General features: G+C 35.2%; 1 protein-coding gene across 1 annotated transcript; it reads left to right on the forward strand.

Moving 5' to 3' along the window:
- The first annotated feature begins 2,518 nt into the window (after positions 1 to 2,518).
- On the forward strand, positions 2,519 to 26,049 carry LOC135074509 (putative inorganic phosphate cotransporter). The gene is made up of 10 exons (XM_063968818.1): positions 2,519 to 2,697; positions 6,592 to 6,714; positions 13,647 to 13,852; positions 14,184 to 14,420; positions 15,644 to 15,853; positions 16,526 to 16,693; positions 19,701 to 19,917; positions 20,659 to 20,780; positions 21,215 to 21,331; positions 22,904 to 26,049. Exons 2-10 carry the CDS (start codon positions 6,612 to 6,614, stop codon positions 23,120 to 23,122), a joined length of 1,599 nt encoding a protein of 532 aa, XP_063824888.1. The 5' UTR covers positions 2,519 to 2,697; positions 6,592 to 6,611; the 3' UTR covers positions 23,123 to 26,049.

A 26,049-nucleotide genomic window follows, 5' to 3' on the forward strand; every position in this document is an offset into this window, starting at 1 on the left:
AAATGTAAATCCGAGTCAAGCTGCAGACGTGATGTTGACAAAATCAAAGTGGTTGTCGAAGCCCAAGTCATTGGCACCCAAAAGGATGAAGAAAGATGAAGAAGAAGGATGCTATTGCTTCAAATTTTAATGAGCAGAGATAAATGGCTAACGCTACATTGGCAATGGGAAGCACTTAGTGGAATACTAAGTAGTAGGTATTATATTATTTTAATTTTAATATTCAGAATGAATTTATATCTGTTACAGTCAAAACTCATAATATACCGTTAGTATGAATTTTAACTGATTGGCAAAATTTTAAATCAGGCGAAACTGCTTTTGACTAATTGTTTGTATTCAAAAGTGATTTTGACTAACACCCTTGGTCAAAACCACTTTTGACTGGAAAAATCAGTCAAGTGATATTGACCAAGGGCATCAGTCAAAACCACTTTTGACAGATTTTTCAGTCAAAAATGGTTTTGACCGATTATGAGTTTTGACTGTAACATATCTACATAGTTTATTTTAATGTAAATGCAATGAAAGAATTGTTGGTCTTATTTAAATGGTTTGGTACTAATACAAGATTATTCCAAGTGTAGAAACATCACCGACCAAGATGGTCAACGCTACTACAAAGTTTATTACCTGCCTGATTTACGGAGCTTTGTAAAAAACTTAGCAAAAACTAGTTTGGTATACTTATTAGCGTTGAAGGTCCCGTGCATAGTTTGTAAGCCGTAAACTTTTTTATGTATTTAAATTTTAAATAACCAGTTTTTTGGACGACAAAAAACCAGATATTTCTGGTTATGTTCGGTAATATAATTCCTCTAAACTAATATTAGACTATGATTAATGGAAGTTTTAATTTAGTTTATTTTAATATTAGGTGTTTTTGATATAAGGTAGACTTGTCTCGTCGACAAACACATACCTAAAATTAATTATTAGGTAAGTAACTTTAGTTTCAGCGAGAAAAAAAATAGGTAGGTAGTTATAGTAAAGAAAAAAACCAGAGATTTTTAATTGTACTTCAAGTAACTAATTATAGGCTGTTTTGAAGAGATCATAGCTATTTTTTTTTCTTTTCAGCTAATTTTAACTGACTCAAAATCAAAAACGCATGATTATTATTTCATAAATGTAAGTATGCAAAACATAATGTATCCTTATCCCTAAAAGCAAATTGAAGGACATGAATCAACATGCTTGAATTCAACGGAGCTGGATGTAAATAGCTTTAGACGATACATAGAGAATTCGTAATGTATTTCGGGTAAGGCCTTCGGGGCTAAGAAAATCATAAAAGCAATTCAATAGGATCCCTTTTGTTATGCAATAAAATAGTTATATAAAGTTCATGAATATATCAATAGATTTATAAATGTATGGGGAAATAAAGTTTTCCTGAAATGGGTAAGAAATTTTTGTAAGCTTATCTTTTCTGACTATGCAGTAAGATCAATTTCTGTCTATTAAAAAAGCATTTTGGCGTGGACTATGCATTAGAAATGTCTTTAAAACAATGTAAATCTACTAACTTATCATTCAAGTCAATAAAATTAGGTAAGAGTCAAGTTCACAAAATGACGTTATAAAGTTTTATCTCGTGTTTTATCGACTACTTAGATTGAACTATGACCGTGAATACCACTGAAATACACCGACAAACAATTAGCTTTAACTTAATTATTAATTATAAATTAATATTCACCCAACATTTCTAAATGTTTCTGTACATAATATTTTAAAAGAACTTTACGAATATGGGTCATTTACCAAACTGGTAAGAAATTCTAAGGACTAACTGACATTGGCTAAAGTTTTTGAGAAATATTTAGTTTTCGTATTCAGATATTAGAAAGAAACAGTTACCTACATTAAAGTGTTATTATAATCAAAATCAACTTTAATACAAGGAACTCAATGTGAATCTAGTAAAATAAGAAGTATACGTGCTATCATAGTCAAGCAAATTACCTAATACCCTATTCACAAGACCCGGTATAATAGAAGGAAAAAATATCTGCTAGTAATAAATATTTATAAATACGTCGGTCCCATTTACAAAAATCGTGGGTGCACGTGTTGTACTATTGATACAATTACATTCAAATAAAACCGGTACAGGTTTTTTATGTTACATTATTTGTAACATTTTTTTTATCGGGATCAGTTTCGCACTAAGACCTGTAAAGCAACTTGTACAGGAATTGTTTTATACTATAAAACTTTTAATTATAAGTTTGCTTTAATATTTTCACTAAACATACTCGTAATTCACGGGAAAACAAAAAAAAAGAAATAACACACATTACACGTGTGTGTCTAATAGGTATGTAGAGTTTTATAAAAATCGTCGTCTCTATAAATGTTAGAAGTCGGTGAACTTACAACAATGTTATCAAGTTACCTTAAAATAACTTAGTTATTAGTTAATCCGGCGCCTACAACAACTATTGCCTACATATGGGTAAACCGAACATTCCCAAGGCCGCCCGCCTCATGGATTTGGCGTGCGTGGGCGCTGCTTAGACGTATGACAATATTCGCTATACGTTCGCCGCAGACGCGCGCGCACCGCGAATCGCTGATAAATTGACACACGATATTTTTTTGTCATAAAAAGTGCCAGTGCTAAAATTATGTAGAATAGTGATTAGAAATAAGTGACATTTGTGATTGGATTATTAAGTTTTTTTGCTGAAGGTAAATAAATTATTATGTTAAAAATAATTAAATAAGGTCCACGTGTGTAAATAAATGGATTGCTATTTAATATCGCCCTGTGGTTTTAAGTTCTCGATACAATGTTACGAGTAGAGTGTATGTAGAGTTATTTTTGTTTACAATTATGTGAGTAATTAACATTCAACGAATAAAATTATTCTTTGAATTAATTTGAATAATATCCAAGGTCCATTCCCTTAAAAAATGTGTTTTTTGTAGTAACAATGAACTGAAGTATATTTAATTGAATTAGACTGTGTCTCGTTCAGCATAATAACACATTTTGAGTAATGTTTCTTAATTTGTGGTAAAACATTAGTTTATTCAAACACGTTGGATTATAGAAATTGATACTTACAAACAGCTCTAAATATATTTTATTTATTTGCACTGAGACTGACTCTAAATGGTACATAGATATCAGGTGACATTTGAGAAGAGACGGGGCCTTTAAAAATACAATTATTTCTGGTAATTTACGAGATTGTTCTCGATTTTCCTTGAAAATTTCAATTAGCCTACTTAAGTTCCAAGTACTTATCGAGGTTAAAGGCTTAGCTACGGTACCCTCAAATCTAAGGGCTCTACGGGGCGTTGACTTTATGTTTACGGGGTGAATGACCTCATAAACACAAACAACTTTTGAGAGGGGTCAACATTAAAGTAAATGAAAATATAAGTCAGTTGTCATGGGGCCTCGTTCAACATATCCGAGTAAAGTGTCAAGAACACTACACTACTCGTTGCTTACGCCCGTATTCACAAACGATGCTTGCTTAAGTGAAGCAGGAAGCTCTGGGATTGGTTCGTGTATCACCCTGTGCGTGCACGCGTACTGTGAGACCTCATAGTAATGTATGTGAATACGGGCGTTAATGTCTCGTATAACAAGGAGACACTGACAATATTCTAAAATCATGAAGTCTACTCAAAACTTGTAGATCGTGAAAGAAGCCTATGGTCTTTGAACTTAAAGGTCCATCTCAAGATTCTTGTTCCTTTCGTAAAATATTACTACACTTATTAAATAATCAAATAGTGCAAAACTTTTAGGGTAAGTCTACTTTAGTTATGAAGTCGCACCATAATGTATGGATCAGCTGATTCTTCTCTTTTGCTGTCACCATAAGCAAGTTACACCTACTTTTTCCCATTTGCTAGTTTGCGCGTTTACGTTCGGAAATGTCACGCAAATACGAGTAGGTATCTTACCTTTTAATAAGTAGGCCACTTAAAATATTTTTTCTTGGTTAGGTATATTTGTTTTGGAACATTCATCAGATTGAAGTTAATTTTTCCCTCAAATTTTCATCTCAGGTCAACCATGAAAGTGGTTGTGAGTGAAGAATTTATTTTGTTTTTCATGTTCCTATCATTCCAATTCCAACACCAAGGGAACTTAATGCAAAGAAGTACTTAATGCAAAGAAAACTTCAGGATCTTGTCGATAGCTTATCGTATAAGCTCGTTAAAACATTAATTAAAATAATAAAATGTCTGACCTCATTCTTCATACCTCACTAGCCGACTGACATTATCTGTATATTGCCCTTACAGCTGTAGACAAAACAATAAGGGAAGCTCCCAATGGTTCTTTTCGCGTATTAACCTCATACAAAAAAAAAAATATTACAAGACACATTTTTTTCCTTACATTACAGACTTGATTATAATCGCGATTCTTTAGACTAGATTTTACATAATTTATTTTAGGTCATGTGGAATTCAATCCTTAAAAAGGTTTGTATTAACAACTGCTTACTTACTGAAGTTTCAATTGACCATCGTACTATAAATATTTTCATTATGTATAATTTAATATGAGGACATAACAAACAATATTCGGCTTTTTTACATTTACAGCTGTTGTTTATTTTAATTTTGTTATAGCTGTTATCAAAGTGCTCAAAATTCAATAATAAGGTCAGCCTGTGGTCATACATAGTGATATTAAGCATAGTAGAGTGGTAATAGCTCATACAAAGTCATATGATGATGGTGTCATAGTGCCTAGGACCATTGTAGAGTTAAATTTACTATGAGTCAATATGGACGTCAAGTCATAATTACTGAAGACAAAATATAAGAGGTAAAATGTGTGCCCTAATGAGCCGAATAAGTCTGGTCGTAGTCACATTAAATTTTCTTAAGCCCTTCCAATTAATAAAAACATCTTGCAGGAAGAGTCATAAACACATTTTTGAAAGCCCGTAAAATATTACGAGTACATTAGTATTATTCTGCGACCTTACTCTCGCAAATCGATGTTGAGTCAACAAACTACTTATTATGTCCTCATTGCATGATTTAAATATAAAATATGGTAATACAATATAATACTGATAAAACAGACGTTAAAATGTGAGTCAGGCTATATTCATTCTGCAGACCACTTAGTTCAATAAACTTCGCATTTTACATGTTGACCATGTGGTTTTTTTTCTGGAACTTGCTATTCTTAATACAATGATACTGTCTTCCGGGCTTACATTAAATAAGTACTTGGAACTTAAAAAAATACACAACTATTAATATTTATATTTACCCAAAAAGCACGTTATTGTCTCGTAAAGCGCTTCATAGTGACTAAAAATTCATGAAATTATGCACAGTTTCCCTAACCCACGCGTCTCTACCTCCAACCGTTTTCAAGCAATCAAGCGTTGCTAGTTGGCTCACCCTGAAGATGTATAACATGGGTGATGGTGTCGTCAAAAATAAAATAAAAAGTCTAAAACAATAGAAATAAATCAATTGAAGTTTAGAGATGAAATGAAAATTTAATCTATAGCTCAGGCCAAACACTTGGCCTTCTTAAAGTAGGCTTTATGTAGAGTCTATGTGTAAGCAGTCTGCAGTTTATGCTGTGCAGGCGCCTGTGTATGACCTAATTTAGGCTGGCGCCGGCGGCTTGGCATAGCAGGTCTGAGGACAGGAATGTGCACCAATTGATGTCCAGTAAGAAATATAGGTTTAACTATTAATAGAGACCAAACTAATCATTTCTAAAACATTGAAGATACAATATATCCATACATCCTTCAGTTAGGTACTTATCTATAATATAAAAATGAATCGCATAACTCAACAACGCCTGGACCAATTTTACTAATTCTATTTTTTAAATGTTCGTTGAAGTCCAAGGATGGGTTTTACGGCGAGAAAAATTCAAAAAACAGCCCATTTTTCACGCGGGCAAAGTCGCGGGCGGAAAGCTTGTCAATAATAAAAATAAATAATTTACTCGTACATGAGGTAAAGATTCCTCAACTGTTTCAAAATAAGAACATTATTCCACTAGTCTGAATAAAAATACAAACGCTCTCTACTATAATTAGTAGCACTTCCCGTATCACTCATTGATTTATTTAGATTACTCTTACATAAAAAAAGTTTCAGCCGGCGCGGCGTAGAAACTGTAAAATGTATTTTTATAACAATCACATTTCCTGAACTTTTTTTTTATAAAGTGTTATACTTATTTTGACAGATCTAAACCGAGCAGCGATAAGATAAAGCTAAGTCTACATTCTAGACAGACGCCGGTCTATCAATAAAATAATCTATCAGCACGCACATTGTAAGATAGCTACCGTTATCAGACATGAACTTATTTGATGTTAGACATCAATAAACCAATGATTGATTATAAAATCTTCAAGTGTGTACTGGTTTTAACAATATTATCACCGGATATGTTTTAATAATAATGTTTACACAGTTTTTTTCCTAAGGCCGTTGAATATGGAAAATAAACTAAAATAATTATTATCGTGTCTTTCAGCTAACCACTCCATCGCTTCATGTAACTTTAGTTACATAACAGAAATGGACCTAATCCCGTATTTAATAGGGTTTATTTTTCTTTTACAGTTAGTGTGTAATATAAGAAAATGGAAGAGCACGAAGGACCAGAGCAGGCGCACAAACTACTTGGCCAGAAGACACAAGTCCAGAGAAGACCAGACAATGCCCTTACAAAGACACTACGATCATGTAAGTTTTTAAATCCTTCATTATTTTTCTAGTAGCCCTTCAAGTATCAGCGAATCGAGACAATAGAAATCAAAATTACCGCGGTCTAATGCGACCACATAGGGTTTCACGAGATAATGTGGTCCATAATTTTGTAAGGTACTTTATTTTTTGCGAATTATCAGTCGTAGCCCAACCCTACACTGTCCGTCGAACTGACTCGTGATCCGAGAAACGCGGGTTCGAACCTCGCCACTGAATTATTGTGATGAACCCACTCGTACGTAACACAAGCATATTTACTTTTAGCTTACCACAAAGGGTAAGCGGGACAATTATTTAAAAAGAAGAGAGAATTTTAGAAGCTTCCTTAATGACTAAAAAAAATCTAATTGCAAGAATAAAATTGAGTTAATTATTTACATTTACTTTCTAATATTAGTACTCGTATCAAAAATACTAAAGTCTCGTGATAGCAAATATTTGTGCCAACCGCAATGCAGTAAGTAACAGTTTAAGTAGCATATAAATATTGAAATGAATTACAGCTCCTGTTATACAATGTTTGCTTGGCATTCTTTGCAAACACCTCATATTTTATCAAGTTATGATAAAGTATGCAAAACGAAAGCGCTATTGTATATTCAATTGCATATTGCATTGTAATATGAATATCAATTTGACCGGTAAGCGAGGCAGTATTGTCAGAATTGGAAGTATAATATTGAAGAATACTTGACATCTTGGATTATTATTTGTAAATAAATAGCCTTTGTTGCACCATCTTACTTTAACTTTAACAAACTTCATAAATCTGTCAAACTCCATACAACAAACACCGGTTACCGTTTAAGTTATATGGTGTCACTCAGCCTAAATATTAAACTTTTACACCATAACCGTTCTATATTCGTATAATGATATGTTTATGATAATTACATTCAGTAAATTGGAACCTCAATGGAGTTCAAATTCACAACAACAGCTGATATCGTTGCAGCCCAAAAAGTACTCAAACCACTTTACCAATCGGTCGTCAAAACTAAACACAGTCTAGTCTGTTAAGAGATTAACGATTGTTTAGTAACATTGTAGCGATCATGGTACGAGGTATATTGTAATGAGTATCGTCATCACTCATCCATATTGACCCGGAGACCTTGTTACGAACATCAAGGTTCTTGCCGCTATCAAAGCCGATATACAATTACAATGAAGTTTTATTTTTAGCTTCTGTGTGCAGTAAAACGTGGCAACAATGTGTATCAAGGTTGGAATTATACTTTTTGATCATTTCACATTTTACTTTAACAAATAATAATACCTCTGCATTTTACTGATATGATAGTGTGGTCAGACAAACACGCCTATAGTTCAAAAGTTAAGCGTCAGACTTCGCACTTAGTATTGCAATTGATTTGCCTTTTGGGACGAAATTGCCATTGTATGATTAGTCCATTGCAGGCTTAAATCAATTTGTATAAGAGCACATGCCACCAGTTGATTATAGTCATGTCAATGTGACTATGGAGGCTCATGAAGTTTGACACGATAAGAAAGAGATAGCGTAAACCTTGTTTAATAAGTCTCAAGTGAAACGAAAAACGAATAAACAAGTAGATACAACTATTTATTCATAAATCTCTTTCATTATCATTTAAAATGTGAAATTATTTTGCTTTTCACAAACAAATATGACTAAGTAAATACATTGCCGTATTTTAATTAATGAAGCACACTTATCATAACATTGAAATGCAAGTGATTTAATTAAGTGGGATGCATACGATTCAATTAATTTGATTAGACGTATCGCATTCCCGCTAAGTAGCAGTTGGCGTGACAATAAATTGTTGCTGACGCTTTTGCTCTATGTAACTTGCTGAGAGCTATAGGGGGCTATGTACTCGTTTTTCAGTTGTTTTGATTCATTTGATTGACGATGATCCATGATACTTTGTATAGGAAAGTGTTGTATAACAAATATTTCTCTTATATCCATATACTGTTACTAATTTTGTCCCACATTAAGGGTTAGAACAACCAAGATCACAAACCTGTGGTGACATTGGGTTTCACCTACAATGCAGGTACAATTTTTTCAACCATTCCGTATTAATCTATCTCTATTATTTTCCGCATAGAGTTACTTTGTTTTTTTTTTAATTACTGGCTGGTTTTTAAATTGCCTATTACTGGAATAAAAACTATGATTAATAAGTTTTTTTTACTAAGTGACAAGATACACTCAAATAGCTACTTCCACCGTGTAAATCTCATATAATTTTCGCAGCGAGCGATCGAATACAAAGCGGGCCTGTTTACTTCCCACACAAGACTTTCTCATTGTCGTTAACTTAACGCTTATAATAGTGCAATTCCTATGACACAGTCGCTATAAGGTAGGGTCGTTGACCCCAAAAGGTTGTTGACTGCGAAATGTGTGTTAAACCTGTCGCGTTTGCGAAATGAAGAGATTAGAATAATCGAGTCGGAATTAGGGATGTTATGGATAAGTAGTTTCGTTTAAGGATACGGTTACGGATTTTGGAAAAATATTATACCGGTTTCGGTTACGGTTACGGATATCCGAAAGTTTCGGTTACGGTTACGGATGGCCGCACACTTTACATCGAATCATCATCATCATCATCATTTCAGCCACAGGACGTCCACTGCTGAACATAGGCCTCCCCCAATGACTTCCACATCGCACGGTTGGTAGCGGCCTGCATCCAGCGCCTTCCCGCTACCTTTATCAGGTCGTCGGTCCACCTTGTGGGTGGACGTCCCACGCTGCGTTTTCCGGTACGTGGCCTCCATTCTAGAACCTTGCTGCCCCATCGGCCGTCAGTTCTGCGTACTATGTGCCCTGTCCACTGCCACTTCAGCTTGCTGATCCGTCGGGCTGTCTGCGACTTTAGTTCGTTTACGGATCTCCTCATTTCTGATTCGATCTCGTAAAGAAACACCGAGCATGGCCCTCTCCATAGCACGCTGTGCAACTTTGAGCTTCTGTATAAGGCCTATAGTGAGGGGCCACGTTTCCGAGCCATATTTCATCACAGGTAACACACATTGGTTGTAAACTTTCGTCTTACATCGAATAAAAAGTAATAAAAAAATAAAAATTGATACTAGATGGAATTATAAAGGTAAATCAGGCCTTTACATACGAGTATAATGCTATACAAAAAACAATTTTAAACTGCCTACATCCGAAACTGTCCGAAAATTTTGAATCGGTTACGGTTACGGTTTCGGATATCCTAAATTTTCGGTTACGGTTACGGATATCCATAACATCCCTGGTCGGAATGTTGGAACTTGTTGATATGTTCGCTATGAATAGGGCTCTATCGTGAGTGACAAGATAATTTTGTTGCTCACTTGGTACGAGATATTTTCAAATATAAAATAAATAAGTTATCGCACTCAACTGTGAATGATTATTTTAGATGTTAGATTTAATGCTCTTTGTCTGATAAAAATGTTTGGATTCAAATATTTTGCTAACTAGGTATTTCAGAACAACCTTAAGAACAACAAATGTATTTAGATTGAAAATAATGTAAAAATATACCTGTTTGAATGTGCGAATTTTTGTTGCTATTCAATGGAAGTCATTGGGGGAGGCCTATGTTCAGCAGTGGACGTCCTGTGGCTGAAATGATGATGATGATGAATGGCTGTTTTAATATACGAGTAGGCACCTAATTGGCATGCCTGCATTTTTCTTTGTATAATATCATAACAAAATATTATTACACGCTGGCGTAACAAACTAAAATTCAGTCGTCCAACCTAAAATATACATTAAGTTCTGTAAATTTTTAAAAGTCAAATTATGATAAAAAGCGGTTGAGCACTTTCATACCCATTACAAGAGATGCAACTTGGAAAGTACGAGTAATTACCCCGCCAGAGTAATCCTGAAACTAACTACAATTCATGACGTCACGACAAAGTTTCAGAACTTTGCGTTCAAATATTACATTTAGTCTGCACTGGAGCCGCGAAGTTAGCGGGAAGTTTAACTAACCTTTAGAAATAAAATGAACTTTCAGATAACTGTAACTTAGATGTGTAAGTTATTATCTGGGAGTATATTTCACCGTGCATGTGTATGGTAAAGATTTTTAGCTAAGACAGGATAGAGAAAATATGGGTGAAAATGAGTTAATACTGGTTTATTAAAACAAAGCTAAATATTATAAAAACAGATGAAGTGACATGTGCGGATATCTTGCGGAAATACTTACAAATTATATGTATTATTTTCGTAAAATATGTAAATGAACTGGTTATTTTGACATACATCTTATAATCGTTTATTAATTCATGATAAACAAGGAAAATCATAGTGAAAACAAAATTGCTATCGTCTGGCCCGCATAAACAGTACAAGGCTTACACAAAGGACGTCTTAGAAATACTGAGTCAATCTGAGATCTTATTTCTATCAAATATTCAAGTCAGTTCCAGTAGCTGTGGACATTCAGTGAGATGGTTTAGGTAGTTTTGTTACTACAAAATTAAAGTGCTGAACAATGAATTTGTATATTATCCTGTTTAAGATTCATCCTTATTTTCTTTATTTAGATTTAAATGTATTTTTATCTCTTATAATTGTACTTACTGCTTATGTTAACCGTTTACTTATTCTAGAATACGAAGGCATTAGACGTCTTGCAAACCTGCAATGCAGTGGTAGTTGCGTGCTATGTCCTAATTAAAGAACACTATACTCGTTTTACAAAATCTAATCAACAAAAATAATATGTCAAGTCCATTGACAATGTTACATTAGTAATAAATCTAACTAAAACACGGATCTTTTAGGATTAGTAGATAACGTTAAGTATCAATTAACTTTGATGCAAATTGATACCAGATTTTCTGTGATTAGTATTTTTACGCTAATTTAAATTAAACATAATCGTCTCTACACGTATTTTAATTGATATTACACAAGATGCTGATGCAAAGTTCTAAAGTAAAGGGCTTGTTAGATTAAAGGACTGGTATAGGCATATTGCGTAGGCAACCGGTTCTGTATCAATTTCTTATGTTTATTAATATTAATATTTCGAGTTGAACGTCTGACCAAACTTAGTACCGTATTATTGAGGCATGGGTCTATACTAAATAATAGATATGTCACAGTAATATTGTAAAAACCGTTAGATTACAATCTAACTCGTGATTAGCCGAAAGATTGTGAACATACTGCTTCTTAATAAAATACAAAAACAAAACAATATTTTTTCATTAGCAGTCACATGTTTTTCAAGACATTGTGAGATCATCGCATATGGTAATATTTTGACACATGCATGCGCAAGTGCACAAAAGAAAAAAGGGACGAAAAAATAAAATGCCAGTCGTAATATATTGTTAACAGCTTTAAAGAAAAGTTAATACCTATCTTAGGTCAGTTTATACTGTCGGTCAAGATGTGACACTTCGTTAGGTACTTATAATTTTTGCTAAACTGAAATTTTGATGTCTTGATCTAATATCGATGTTAACTCGTAATTTTTTTTTATGGCTATGCTATGCCTCTTGCCAGTGTCGAGTTAAACTCGTAAATTAATGTCTCCTGCTGCCTGCATTACAATAAAATTATTTTTTTACTGAAAAGAGGTTTAATACCAAGGCGTAGATGTTGCTCCTTTGTCACGCGCGACACTGGCCACCCAGAAAATTCCATTATTTTCTATACGATAAATTTCGATATTCTTTTGTTTTTCTTTTGCTCTCGCTCTCGATTTTACACGTGCATGATGCATTTTCACGACTCGAATTCGTAAATATGTATTGTAAATAATAATATTCCACATTTTACCCCGTATTATCAAATATTATTAATTATATCAACAAAACGAAGCACTCACGAAGTCCATCGAGCCACTACACTACCTATTATGTAATCTACATACAAATTACTGTAAGTAAACTTAGGTTTTATTTAAGAAGCATTTTGTCTCTCTTAAAAAGTTTGATTGTTTGCATAATATGCGTATCACAACCAGTACATACGCAGTCTAAAGTCAAAGAGCATAAGTATTGGATAAGCCGGCGCTTGCGCACACAACCGGTTCCGTGTCCTCGTGGTCAGCTTATTGTTTAACGGGTGTTTATTTTAAGACACAAACTTCGTTAAAGTGCTAGCAAAAGAGGCAGACGACGAATAATGTTTTCTATTCGAGCATACGTATTATTGCATAAAAATCTGGATAGCATATCAGTATATTTTTGTTGCTAAAATTAAATAGCACTTATTTTTACCAATTAACACCTTGACATTTCATAAAGTACACTGGCAACATGATCTGGAACATGAGGATGAGCAATATTATATTAGAAGACATGCAGTTACGTATCACCGATTCAATTTCTAGCAATTTGTAGCTTGTCATAGTCTGAATTTCAATACGAGTATTTAGACCAATCACTGAACCGAATTATGATTGAAATTGAATCGAGATTCAGCTTCGTTCTATAGTAAAAACCTTAGCTATCTCAACCTACAAACAAACTAATCGTTAATATTGTGTAGTCAAGGATATTGTTCTATATGTCTGTGGTAACACAAAGCTTCCAGAGTCTTGAGTTGTGATAAATTGGTTGGTTCTAAGCTTCGCCAGATTCTGTAAAATAGCCTAGTTAGACAGGTAGTAAATAACAAGGGATTTAGGTTTTAGGCAAATATTATACTCGTGTGCTGATACACGTTCAAATAATCGTAATATTGTATTTTAATATTTTGGCTGAAACTAGCATATTAATGTGCAATCTTCGGGGACGATGTGCAATAAAGTGCCTCTTATTTTCCAGCTCGAATCCAAAAAGAATTCACTTAGATTCTACTGAAGGCACCTTAGCCAAATTACCTCTGCTCTACGAGTAGATATCATAAGAAGGATAATAAACAAAACCTCTTTTCCCAGGTTGCGTGATACCCCAGCGTTACGTACTCGGAGTGATGGGCCTACTAGGAGTGTGCAATGCTTACACTATGCGAGTATGTCTGAACCTGGCAATCACCCAGATGGTGATCCACGTACCGAAGAACACAACAGGCCTGCCACTCGGCTATACTGAGCCTGACACTTGCCCCAATGAGCTGCATGCAAAGAAAGTTGCTACGAATCCAGTAAGTAACCATAGACACCTTTAAAAGTCACAATGATTGAATGACTCAAATTATGTTGAAAGAAAATAGCAAGTTTTTCTAATAAAGTGCAATTCAGTTAGCTCCTACCTAAAGCTACCTAAAGAGCCTACTGCTGTATCCAACTACAAAGTGCAGTCTCATTCTACCTCATAGATTCAGTAGGTTTGCCAATTTTAATGCAACTCTCCCTGGATAACAAACAAGGATACAATTTTCAATAATATCACAGAATCATAAAGTTACTAAAATGTTTGAGCTTCACATCAAACACAAATAACATCCAAATGGTAATTTATTCTATTTGTTCCAGTATGCAATGTTCGAATGGGACGAAAAAACGCAAGGCCTTATCCTCAGTGGCTTCTACTACGGGTATGCGTCAACACAAGTCCTCGGTGGTTACTTGGCCGAGAAGTTTGGAGGAAAATGGACCTTAGGATTAGGTTTACTAAGCACAGCCTTGTTTACCTTTTTGACTCCAGTCGTGATCAGAGCTGGAGGCGCTACGTGGCTGTTTATTCTTCGAGTGCTTCAAGGAATGGGTGAGGTGAGTATTGTGAAAGTTCTTTTGTAATTTAAAATGTTATTTGTTATTAATAAGCCTTAATAGCTCCTTTGCAAGATCTATCAACCACTTTAAAATTGGTAATCGGACGCAGCGTTAGAATTTAAAAAAAAAAATGTTCGCCAACCTAATACTCACATCTATAAGATGTATGTACATATGAAATCAGTAAAATGTTGTTACTATTCACGCGATATTTTTATTTAGTAACGTGATTTGAAGTTATTTTAGTTAATTGGCACACGCTTGCGCTTCGACACAGTTTTATTAGCACATCTTCTAGCTGTAGTTGTATATTTAGAAAAAAACGTCTATGATTTAAAAAAATCTGAGCCTATTGTGTTCAAGTATCGTTCTTGCAACTCACGAAGGCGAGTGAGCTTTACTTGTGTGTGTACGTCTACATGCACATAACGTTAGTGTAATGTCTATCAAAACTTTTTAAAAACGAACAGTAGCGAGCCACCACACATGTAGAGCTCACTCGCCTTCCTTTTGTACCCTTTGCACCACCGGCCTGCACCACTGGTGCAAAGGGTATTTTTTAATCCCTTTTGCACCACCAATAGTGCCGCCCTACCATTAACTGTAAAACGATTATCTATAATCATATAATATTAATATTATAAAGAGGAAAGATTTGACTGTTTGTTTGTACTGAATAGGCTCCGAAACTACTGGACAGATTTGACAACATAACATACAAATTAATAACAACCATTCATACCTACATACAACGAATAATTCCTAAAGTACCAGGGCAACATAATCATAAAGGAGCTATATTATCAAATTCTTCTTGGTTGATCCGAGAAATAAACATGTATCATAAAATAGCTCCTTTATGGTTATGTTGCCCTGGTACTTTATTCGTTGTATGTAGGATGTAGGCCCGGGGTATCGTGGGTCTGAAGTGAAATGTTTATAGGCACTTACACACACACAAATTAAAACTTTTAGGTAGGTTTTGATTTATTTATAACAGTTAAATTATTAAGTATTTTACAGTCTACTACTAGTTTTACAGTCGATGGTAGCACAGCACTATTTGTTGGTGGTGCAAGAGGGATTTAAAAATACCCTTTGCACCACCAGTGGTGCAGGCCGGTGGTGCAAAGGGTACAAAAGGCTCGCCTTCGTGATTTGCAACAACTATACCTGACTAGATAAAACCTCCATGATTAACTTAATTTAACTATCCTCAGGGACCAACGATGCCAGCACTCATGATAATGCTGGCGAGATGGGTGCCCCCTCACGAAAGAGGGTTCCAAGGTGCCTTGGTGTTCGGGGGAGCACAGATAGGAAACATCTTCGGTTCATACATGTCTGGAGTGCTGCTGGACGAAGGCAGAGACTGGGCTTATGTGTTCTACTTCTTCGGAGGGTTTGGTCTTCTCTGGTTCACATTATGGGTAAGTTATTTAAAAATGTACACTTTTCACCCAATTTGAACACTTTGTAAATCTTCTAAAAATGCCTCTCAGGGTTGATGAAACTACTCTTCAAAGCGTACTCTACCATGCAAAATAATTTGCCTTTCTCGGCGAGGCGAGGTCGTGGCATCCACATGGCGAGTACACGCGGCGATTTATTTACAAACAACCAAACTGTCTCGCCGCAACAGTGCCGAAATAATAGCTAGTGTGAAAAGGGTCGTATATTACGAGTATGTTAAAATCCCACGTAGCACTGGGAAAATTAGTCAATTTATGAAACTTTTAGGCCTGTAATTAAACTAAGAAATTTATTTTACACATCTGACCTCCATTCTTTAGCTAAAGAGTAGGGGCATAACTAAAGCTTCAACCACACCAACGCGTGCAGATCGCCATCGCCTGCACGATCACAGCGCGATCATAGACCAATGACAGGTCGTGTGGACTGTCATGTGTCACGCGACCTGTCATTGACCTATGATCGCGCCGGCGCGATGGCGATCTGCACGCATTGGTATGGTTGAAGCTTTATAACTCACTATGGTAGTGGTTAAATATTGCGTCCTTTTTTTCTGCTGGCGTTCAAATGCTTAAGATTCAAGTTTTGAAACTATAAACATTCAAACTATAACTACATTATTATTCTAGAGTCTTCTGTGCTACAGCACGCCCAACACCCACCCCTACATTTCGAAGAAGGAGCTGAGCTACCTGAACACTCACGTGACTACATCTGAGAACAAGTCTGCCAAAGACCCTGTGCCGTGGAAGGCCATCCTTCGATCAGCGCCCGCCTGGGCCTTAGTTTGTGCTGCGGTAAGTTAAATAAATTATCTTTTAATTAGAGCTTCAACTACACCACCGCGTGCAGGCCATCGCCGTCGCGATCAAAGGCCGATGACTGGTCGCGTGACCCATGGCAGTTCACACGACCTGTCATTTCCCTATGATCGCGCCGACGATGGCAGAAAACTAAACTTGATCATAAACTTGAAAAATATTTAGGACAGGTTGCATATTATTCGTATTGAGCTAAATAAGTACTGTGGCATCTTATTTTGCAACAGCACGTGTAATAATAATAAATGTTGTCTGGAATCTTGATGCTCAATTCATGTGCGTGTCATTAATCTTAACTAAAACAAGTGACTTTGGATAATTGTAATTAAAAACTCATTAAAACTCATTAAAACTCATTTATTTCTGTAAATAGGCTTAAAAAAAGCACTTTTACACGTCCCAGTATTAACCCTACCACTGCTTCAGGACAATAAATGGGCCAGTGCTGAGAAGAAGCATGGAAATATAATGGAAATAAATGCATGTTCATTACTTAAGGCCATTTCACACAAGGTTTTTTTTCCTCGTATAGTAATATATCGTACCCGCATAGAGATCTTTATAAATCGTATTGACTGGTAGTGACACTGCAGATGACAGGTAAAGGTTTTATTTGATTAAAAACATAAGTGTTTAATCAAAGTTCGCTCGCATTTCTTTAAAGTGCAAAAAACAACGTTGATCATGTGCAGGTAATGTCATAAACAATTCATTCACTTGTAAACTAAACTTGAGTTACCTACTTTCTGAGCTCATTAGATTTATGTTCAATAATAAAATTATCTCGCAACAGTCTGTTTACATTTCAAGTATTGTTCTATTATGTATGCGTTCTAAAAATAGATAGGTATTTCCTGAAACCGTGACTAGAATAACATGCACTTTTATTATGTTTACGAGCAAATAGCTTCCGACTTAGATCTATCAGAAGGCATCAGATAGGTTCCTTGCTCTTGGCTTGGCGCCAATGCTATTACTTAGAGTATTTTAGGGCAATAGGCGAAAATGTTAAAGGAAAATTCCAGCGGATGTTTGGGAAGGCTCTAGGTAAAATATCGTTCAGTAAGGATGATGGTATGGTGTACGGGACTATTCCCACCTCTCGTTCCTACCGCTACAACTCCTGTGTAGCCAGTATCCACAGCTTGACCGCCAATAAAAACCCAACCATTGAAGGTCAAGTTTGTCATGGGGGAATGTTATAATGTCACTGGACCTGCAACGAAATTAATCAGAAGAAAGGTAGAGTGTTCCATAAAAGTTATGTGCTTTGAACTGCATTTTAGAAGATTCATCCCTTGATAATAAAACAAAGAGCAATCAAATAAAAGTTTCAAAGTGGAACGCCAAAGTAAATGAGCCCGTAGAAGTCTAAAATAGCGGACCCGGTGTGAATAATAAATGAATCATGAAGACTTTGATCACGAATTCAATGGATTAGATGAGTAGCTTTGTACACAGATCTGAACCTGCACAAGCTTCAAGCGGAAATATTAATAAGTAAGTTGTTATAGTTTCTTGTTGGAATCAGTATTAATATTAACTTCTCGTTTATTCCATTAAAAATAAAGCCAGTATTTGAATCTATTACTAACTTTTTCAGTGAAAAGATTTTTTTTAGCTTTGCTTAGACATGATTAGATGCATCTATATTAAGGTCTTAATTTTTATAAATGATTGAATCGTCAGTTCAACGGTTTGGACCATTCACCATTTATTTTAGTTTGTATAAAAAAGGTTGCATAAGTTGCTCTTACCTTTAAAGGTCTTTATTCTGAGCCTGGGACTTGCATAAAATGTTTAAATAATCCTTTTTGTGTAGTACAAGATCTGGAAAGACAGCAAAAGTCGTTTAATACTCAGTATTTATTTTTATCGCCACCATCGTCATTTAGTTTAGCATTTTATTTGTCTGTGAGTTTTCTCCATGAAACTTTGAATTCTTTGTATTATTGGCATTGGCGTTTTGTCTACCTTTTGCGTTTATTACCATAAGTCGTAACAATACTTTGCCTGAATAATAGTTTTGCAAATATGATGATAATTTAAATAATTAATGAGTGAGTTATTATTATGAGGTGTACAACATACATACAGGTCAAGGGCGCTGATTGATTTCGTGGTTACTTTGACATGTGCACAATAAATTACAAAAGTTACAATAAATACAAACACCGAGAAATAACTTATTACGTTTACGTTTCACATTTATTCAAATAGAAGTCCTGAAGACCTGCCTATGAACGCAGTGCAATTATTCAAAGTGTTTAAACATTATCTTTTGTTCGAACAAAATACAATAATAATGGGGGAACTAATCCATCACCCGTTGTTCATGCGGTCACCGATACATTATGCAACCATTCTGACCGCTGATACTGAGCTATGCTGTCGACCTTCAATTGTCGGTAAAAATATAATAATGTTTCTCGCAAATCGCCGTAAACAAAACAATAAAACATAATTAAGTTATAGACGTTCTGAGAATATTTAATCACCTAGTGAAACTGTAAACAATAACAAACAATATTCCTACTAAAAATTTGCATAAGCAGGCGTTAAATAATGGACTTAGCTGGTTATGGTTTCAGCTATGATTAATGATAACAATGAATGTTCTAGTAAATATCAGGTTTGAAAGACCAGGCACCTCATTTTGCGTTTTAGTAGCGATAGAGGTCTAAATCCTGGATCAGTTGAAGCGGCTTGAATAAGACGTACGAATAGGTACATCTGCAACCAAACGATTTGAATGATAAGCGGGGCGCTTAAGATGGGGCATCTTATGACGACGCCACAACTTGGGAAGGAACCTATAATTGCTCTTGGATCCAATACACCAAGGTGTAGATGGGTCTCTTGGACATAAATGTAAGGCCAAGTTAAACATAATTAAATAAGTTTGCCCTCGTTTTTGTGTTACAAATGCTCACAAAAAGAGGATAATAGTCATTTAATATGCTCATATTTCTTTTTCTTCCAGGTCGGCCACGACTGGGGCTACTACACCATGGTGACCGACCTGCCCAAGTACTCGCACGACGTGCTCAAGTTCGACATAGCCACTACCGGCATCCTCACTTCCATGCCTTATGTCGCCATGTGGATCTGCTCCTTCCTATTCGGGTTGATCTGTGACCACTGCATCAAGAAGGGCTGGCACACCATCAAGACTGGCAGAATTATACACACTACCATTGGTATGTACCTTAACTTTGAACTCCTCCTATGATATTCTGATTAACTTCTTAGCGGGTCCAATGACAGTTTAACTTTCCCCGGGACAAACTTGACCTTCACTGGTTGGGTTTTTATTGGCGGTCAAGCTGTATATGATGTCTATCTGGCTGGTATAGTTCCGTACTCTTGGTAAAAGTACTAGGGACGAAAAAAAATATATTAAGCATTATTATAATAATCCTCCCTTTTGCGACTGGTAAATAAAAGAGGGTCGTTCTCCTGCAGTTGAGACTAATTGATCTAATGATAATGATAATAAAAATTGTACCTATAGTTTTCAAGAAACAAATAGTACCTACTAGAGTAGGTAATAACAATTATGATATCTCTTGCATGATTACTGCATTTACAAAATGTTAAGTACTTCTAGATACAAAATTGGTACCTATCAGAGATAAGTGCACTATCTAGACAATTTATAGCACTTATATCAGCGGATAATACTTTACATTACGGCTAAGAATATAACATAGACGATAGAGATATTTTTTATGCTATACTATTATTTCCGTTAATATTTGTCTTCTCTACAGCTTTACCTTGTTAGTCCGATATTAGCCCGATATCTCTGGAGAGCGGGGATATTCTACCATAAGTAATTTTTATTTATTTAAAAGAAATCCTCGATCGCAATAAAGAAATGTAAAAACACCAGGTTATGAATAAAGAAATTTGAACTTGAATCTAAATTTTCTCTACAGCGGCTACGGGCCCAGCGATATGCATCATTCTCGCTTCGTACGCGGGATGTGACAGAACAGCTGCTATGGCCTACTTCATTCTTTCCATGGCTCTGATGGGAGGCTTCTACAGTGGAATGAAGGTGAGACCATTAAAAAGGAAGGAAAAGAAATCAATTAACTTATTAAACAAAAACAAACATGAATGTAAAAAAGTCAAACATGGATGTAAAAAAGTTTACATTGTTGGAAACGAAGTAGGTATACCTACCTTATTATTCTGTGGAATAAGGTGGAACTACTTAATGGGAAATTCGCAAAAGTTTTGAATGTAAAGCAAAAGGCCGGGTCCTGTCTTGCTAAATGTATAATCTAATTATTTAACCACAAAACATGGTAGTGATATAGAAGTGGATTACATTTTCTTTTTTATCTACGAGTAAAATCCTATTGAATATTGTTTTGCTATCATTCTAATTTTTATTATTATTAATTCTCTGTTGTCGTAAGTTTTATTGTTTGTTTTCCTTACACGAATGAATGAGTATTTACGTCAATGGGGATTTCTATCTTGCAGGTAAACGCCCTGGACCTTGCTCCCAACTATGCAGGAAGTTTGACCTCATTGGTCAACACGACCTCTACATTCGCGGGGATGGCCACACCTTATCTAATAGGGTTGATGACGCCAAATGTAAGTTTACCCTATTTATGTTTCAGTTTAAAAAAAAATAGACCAAGGTTTACAAGGTCCCACTTGTTACTAGCGTTCTTTTAAAAGAACGCTAGTTTTTACATAAATATTTTTACTAATGTGGGTAGTGTAAACTATTTTTATGTGCAACATTTGAAAGATGAGGTGTGTCGCAGTACTGTCCAAGTCTTATAAGTACACTGACGTAAATAACTATAAAGTTTTGGAGCGATTGTTTTGAGATAAATTTATCATGACTGATTTAAGGTAAGTGATAGAAAAAGTGAATTCCGTAACAAGTGGGTTAACACGGACGATAGCACATCAAGTTCAATACTGTCGGATAAGAGTGTTATGCAACAAAATTTTCAATTTGATGTGCTGTTGAGTTTGGTGCACAGTACGTGGCAATAAAAACGCACATGCGAAACGTATTACTCGTACACTAAATACTTTAGTAGGAAAATTTCGTTCAAGGTAATAAATCAGGGCATATTATTTTCCTCAATTAGTTTGCGTTAATTTATTTGGATAGTCAATGAATTGAAAAATATGCGATAGACGATGTTATGTTTCGTCCACATCAGACTCTACTTAACCACAGGTGTTTAATATTTCAAAAGTTAATTACAATATTTGCCCAAGAACTAATCTGTGACGTGAGCTCGAAGTTCTGGAAAGCTCTGCTCGAATTAAGGCGAGCACCCCTTAAGCCTGGTAACGTTATTAGTTTCGTTAGTCAAGTTCGTGACTCCTCCAATTTCTATCACACGTCTGAAACAAATCTAATCAACCGACTTCAAAAAAGGAGGAGGTTCTCAATTCGACCCGTATGTTTTTTTTCTATGTTTGTTACGCGATAACTCCGCCAATTATGAACCGATTTGAACAAATCTTTTTTCTGCGTATAGGTAATACCTCAAGGGTGGTCCCATTTAAATTTAATAATAGAAAAAACAACCCCCAAGGGTGGAAAATTGGGGATGAACTTTTTTATACGCAATATCTCCGCCGATTATAAATCAATTTGAACGATTATTTTTTTGTTGAATAGGTATTATCAAAAGGGTGGTTTCATGCGAATTTGAAGAAAATGTTTCACCCCCAAGGGTGGAAAATTGAGGATGAACTTTTTTATACGCAATATTTTTAATTTTTAGTTTTTTTTTGTGTTCACGCATTTGAAGTCGGTTTTATTTTTTTTAAAAGTTAATTATTTTTAAACAAATCTAGAGGAATCAATCCTTTTTTGCCGTATTTTGGTGGCTATAAGAAGTCTGTGAAATGACTTGGCTCACTTTTAGCTTGGTCCACAGGTCAAGTCGCTGGTTTGAATTTTTAATAGTTTTTCTTCCAGTGACTGGGCCCCACCTTTAATGTTTTATTAATAAATTAAACACCAAATCAACAAACATCCACTCTAGAATATTAAAGGTGGGCCCAGTCACTGGAAGAAAAACTATTTAAATATTCTAACCAGCGACTTGGCCCGTGGACCAAGCTAAACGTGGGCCAAGTCTCTGGAAGACTTAAGTTATGATCAAAAAGTTTCATAAACTCTTTCTTTTTCAGTCAACCCTATCAGAATGGCGAGGGGCCTTCTGGGTGTGTTTCGCAGTGCTCGTAGGCACAAACGTGGTGTACTGCATCTGGGCGGACGGCAAGCAGCAATGGTGGGATGACGTCAGACAGTACGGGTACCCTCCAGGCTGGAAACACGGCTCTTTGATCAAGGAAGAAGAGGTGGAACAACAACCAGAATCGATTAAACTGTCTGATGGCAAGGAATGATGTTAATAACTTGTTAGGTTTAAGTTAAGAAATAGTTGAGAATGTGATGGCAGCGGGCTTTAAGCTCATAATAAAATTATCCCAATGTATAGTTAAAGTTTTTTAATCAGGGCCTGTGCACACGTTTATCTTCTGTATCGCAAAACTGCGCGTTGTCGGTGTGTTCAAAAATCGTGGTGTACACAAGCCCTTAGTAGAAAATCAATCAAATTGTCACAGTGACCCTGATTTGATACCTAAGTACGTATCAAGTATAAATACACTCAAGGATAAATTTAGGCCTGTAATTGGTCCAATTATTGAAACTAAACCAGCAATCACAGGTCTAAATCTTAAAAGGGCTTCCTTTACCATACGAGCCTTAGGAATTAGGAAATCGGTGCCAATCGAATAAAATTAGTACAAGGGCATATTAAAATATTCTTGGTTAATATTTTTTAGCAAAAAGTAGACAATAAAATGTTATAGGGTCGGTACCAATCGAATAATTAGTAATACACGAACGTAATAAAAAAGCAACAATATTTTATACGCAAAAGTACAAAATAAAATTGTATGACCATCGCATTATCACGAACCAGATAAGTTCGAGTAGCTATTTACGATAACCAGTGAACTAGTCAGTGTGAAATTGAATGTAAGTGCAGTACAAATAAATAGTGCCGTATTTTATGATAGTACTTACTGCAAATAAAATTGCCCATATCGGTGTCCCTATCTTATGAACTCCATAATAGATTTATGCCCGTTTTCACCATCAATCCACAATTTTCAAGTTACCCCTATGGTAACACATTAGGTACAGGAATTTTCACTTAACTCATGGTCACTTAAAAATTAGGGATTGATGGTGAAAACGAGCATTTAGCCTTTATTTTTATGTACTTTAGAATGTACTTATTTTGTTACGTTAATTATCTTCTATACTTATAATAAATCTGTAGAGAGGTCAATTCTGTACATGAAATATATTTTCAAAATAACTATCAGGGGGTGATTAGTGATCGATACTGATGCCAAAAATGCAATCAGTAAAATTTTTGTCTGTCTGTCTGTCTGTCTGTCTGTCTGTCTGTCTGTCTGTCTGTATGTTCCTTATAGAAACAAAAACTACTCGACGGATTTTAACGAAACTTGGTACAATTATTCTTCATACTCCTGGGCAGGTTTTAGGATACTTAGGAATTCCCACGGGAACGGGCATTAGCGGGAAAATCCTTTTGTATGAAAAATCTAAACCGCTTAAGTTAGACGCTTGAAATTTGGCAAGCAGATACCTTAGTAAACTTAAAGCTTAGTTATAACAGGATATTGCAAAATTCCTACGGGAACGGGAATTAGCGAGAAAAAACATTTGTATGAAAAAATCTAAGCCACGTAACATAGACGCTTGAAATTTGGCATGCAGGTACCTTAGTAAATTTAAAGCTTAGTTACAACAGGATATTGCAAAATTCTCACGGGAACGGGAGTTAGCGGGAAAAAACATTTGTATGAAAATATCTAAACCGCGTAAGTTAGACGCTTAAAATTTGGCATGCAGGTACCTTAGTAAACTTAAAGCTTAGTTACAACAGGATATTGCAAAATTCCCACGGGAACTGGAATTAGCGGGAAATTCCTTTTGTATGACTGACTCACTGACATACCCACGCACAGCCTAAACGGCTAAACGTAGGCACTTGAAATTTATAAGGGACGTAGCTTAGGTACCGTAGAGGTGCACTAAGAAAAGAATTCCCGAAATTCCCACAGGAACAGGAATTACCGGGAAAATCCTTTTGTATGAAAAATCTAAACCGCTTAAGTTAGACGCTTGAAATTTGGCATGAAGGTCTCTTAGTAAACTTAAAGCTTAGTTACAACAGGATATTGCGAAATTCCAACGGGAACGGGAGTTAGCGGGAAAAAACATTTGTATGAAAAAATCTAAACCGCGTAAGGTAGATGAAGGGGGTAAAATGGTATCCACGCGTACAAAGTCGCGGGCGGCCGCTAGTTGTAAATATTTTTACTTAATATTGTAACAGTGTTATTTCTGTAAGCATCAAGTTATATTTCTAAGACCTGTTATAAGATGTATTGCCTTTTTGACAATAATAATCAGTTATGTTTAAAATTAAAAATATTTCTAGTTGTTCGTTACATTTTTAAATGAGATAAGAAAAAAATGTGTGGTAAAATAAATGATTGTCGCCTTGGTAGCCATTCCGCAATACACTTCTGTAAAAGCGAATGTATGTACAACCAATTTATCAATACATTCCATTGGGAAAAGACATTTTCTTTCTATCTTTTCATTACATTCGTTATGATATTACCTCCAATACACGTACCCTCATTTTCTGGGCCAGTTGTTCAGGAATCAGGAAATTACCTGGGGCAACGAATGGGATTTATCGTTTTGTGTTCAAATGGACAATTTTTAGATAATGACGATTTTATTAGTAGCTTTATTTTACTGTGGGGTTGGTTTAAAAAATAAACCTAATTACCATACGTTTTTTATCTAACAAATATGAAGGTTTTCATGAAAAGGCCAAAAAAGGCGAAACGCATTTTCATAGTACTGTACTTTTAAGCATACTTGATTGTAAATGATAATAAATTATAAAAAAGTACATATCTGTATACATAGTACCTATTTTTATATTTGCATAATATTTTGGTAGGTAAGAGGATTTTTGAAAGTGATTTGACTTTATACCAGCATTTTTATAAGATATTACCAGCCCCATCCCTAATTTTAAATTTAAGTGAAAATGTAAAGACGACAGCGCATCAGGCTTCTGTGTAGTTGTACTATTTGCTATTTTGAAACACTTTTTTTTAAATCTGAACTTGAAGTACTGTCGTCTCTACATCTTGAATCATTTACTGCCTTATGATTGTTAAGTACCATCTGAATAAATAATTTACTCATTTTA

Source organism: Ostrinia nubilalis, chromosome 9 (assembly GCF_963855985.1).
Source record: "Ostrinia nubilalis chromosome 9, ilOstNubi1.1, whole genome shotgun sequence".
Lineage (NCBI taxonomy): Eukaryota > Metazoa > Arthropoda > Insecta > Lepidoptera > Crambidae > Ostrinia > Ostrinia nubilalis.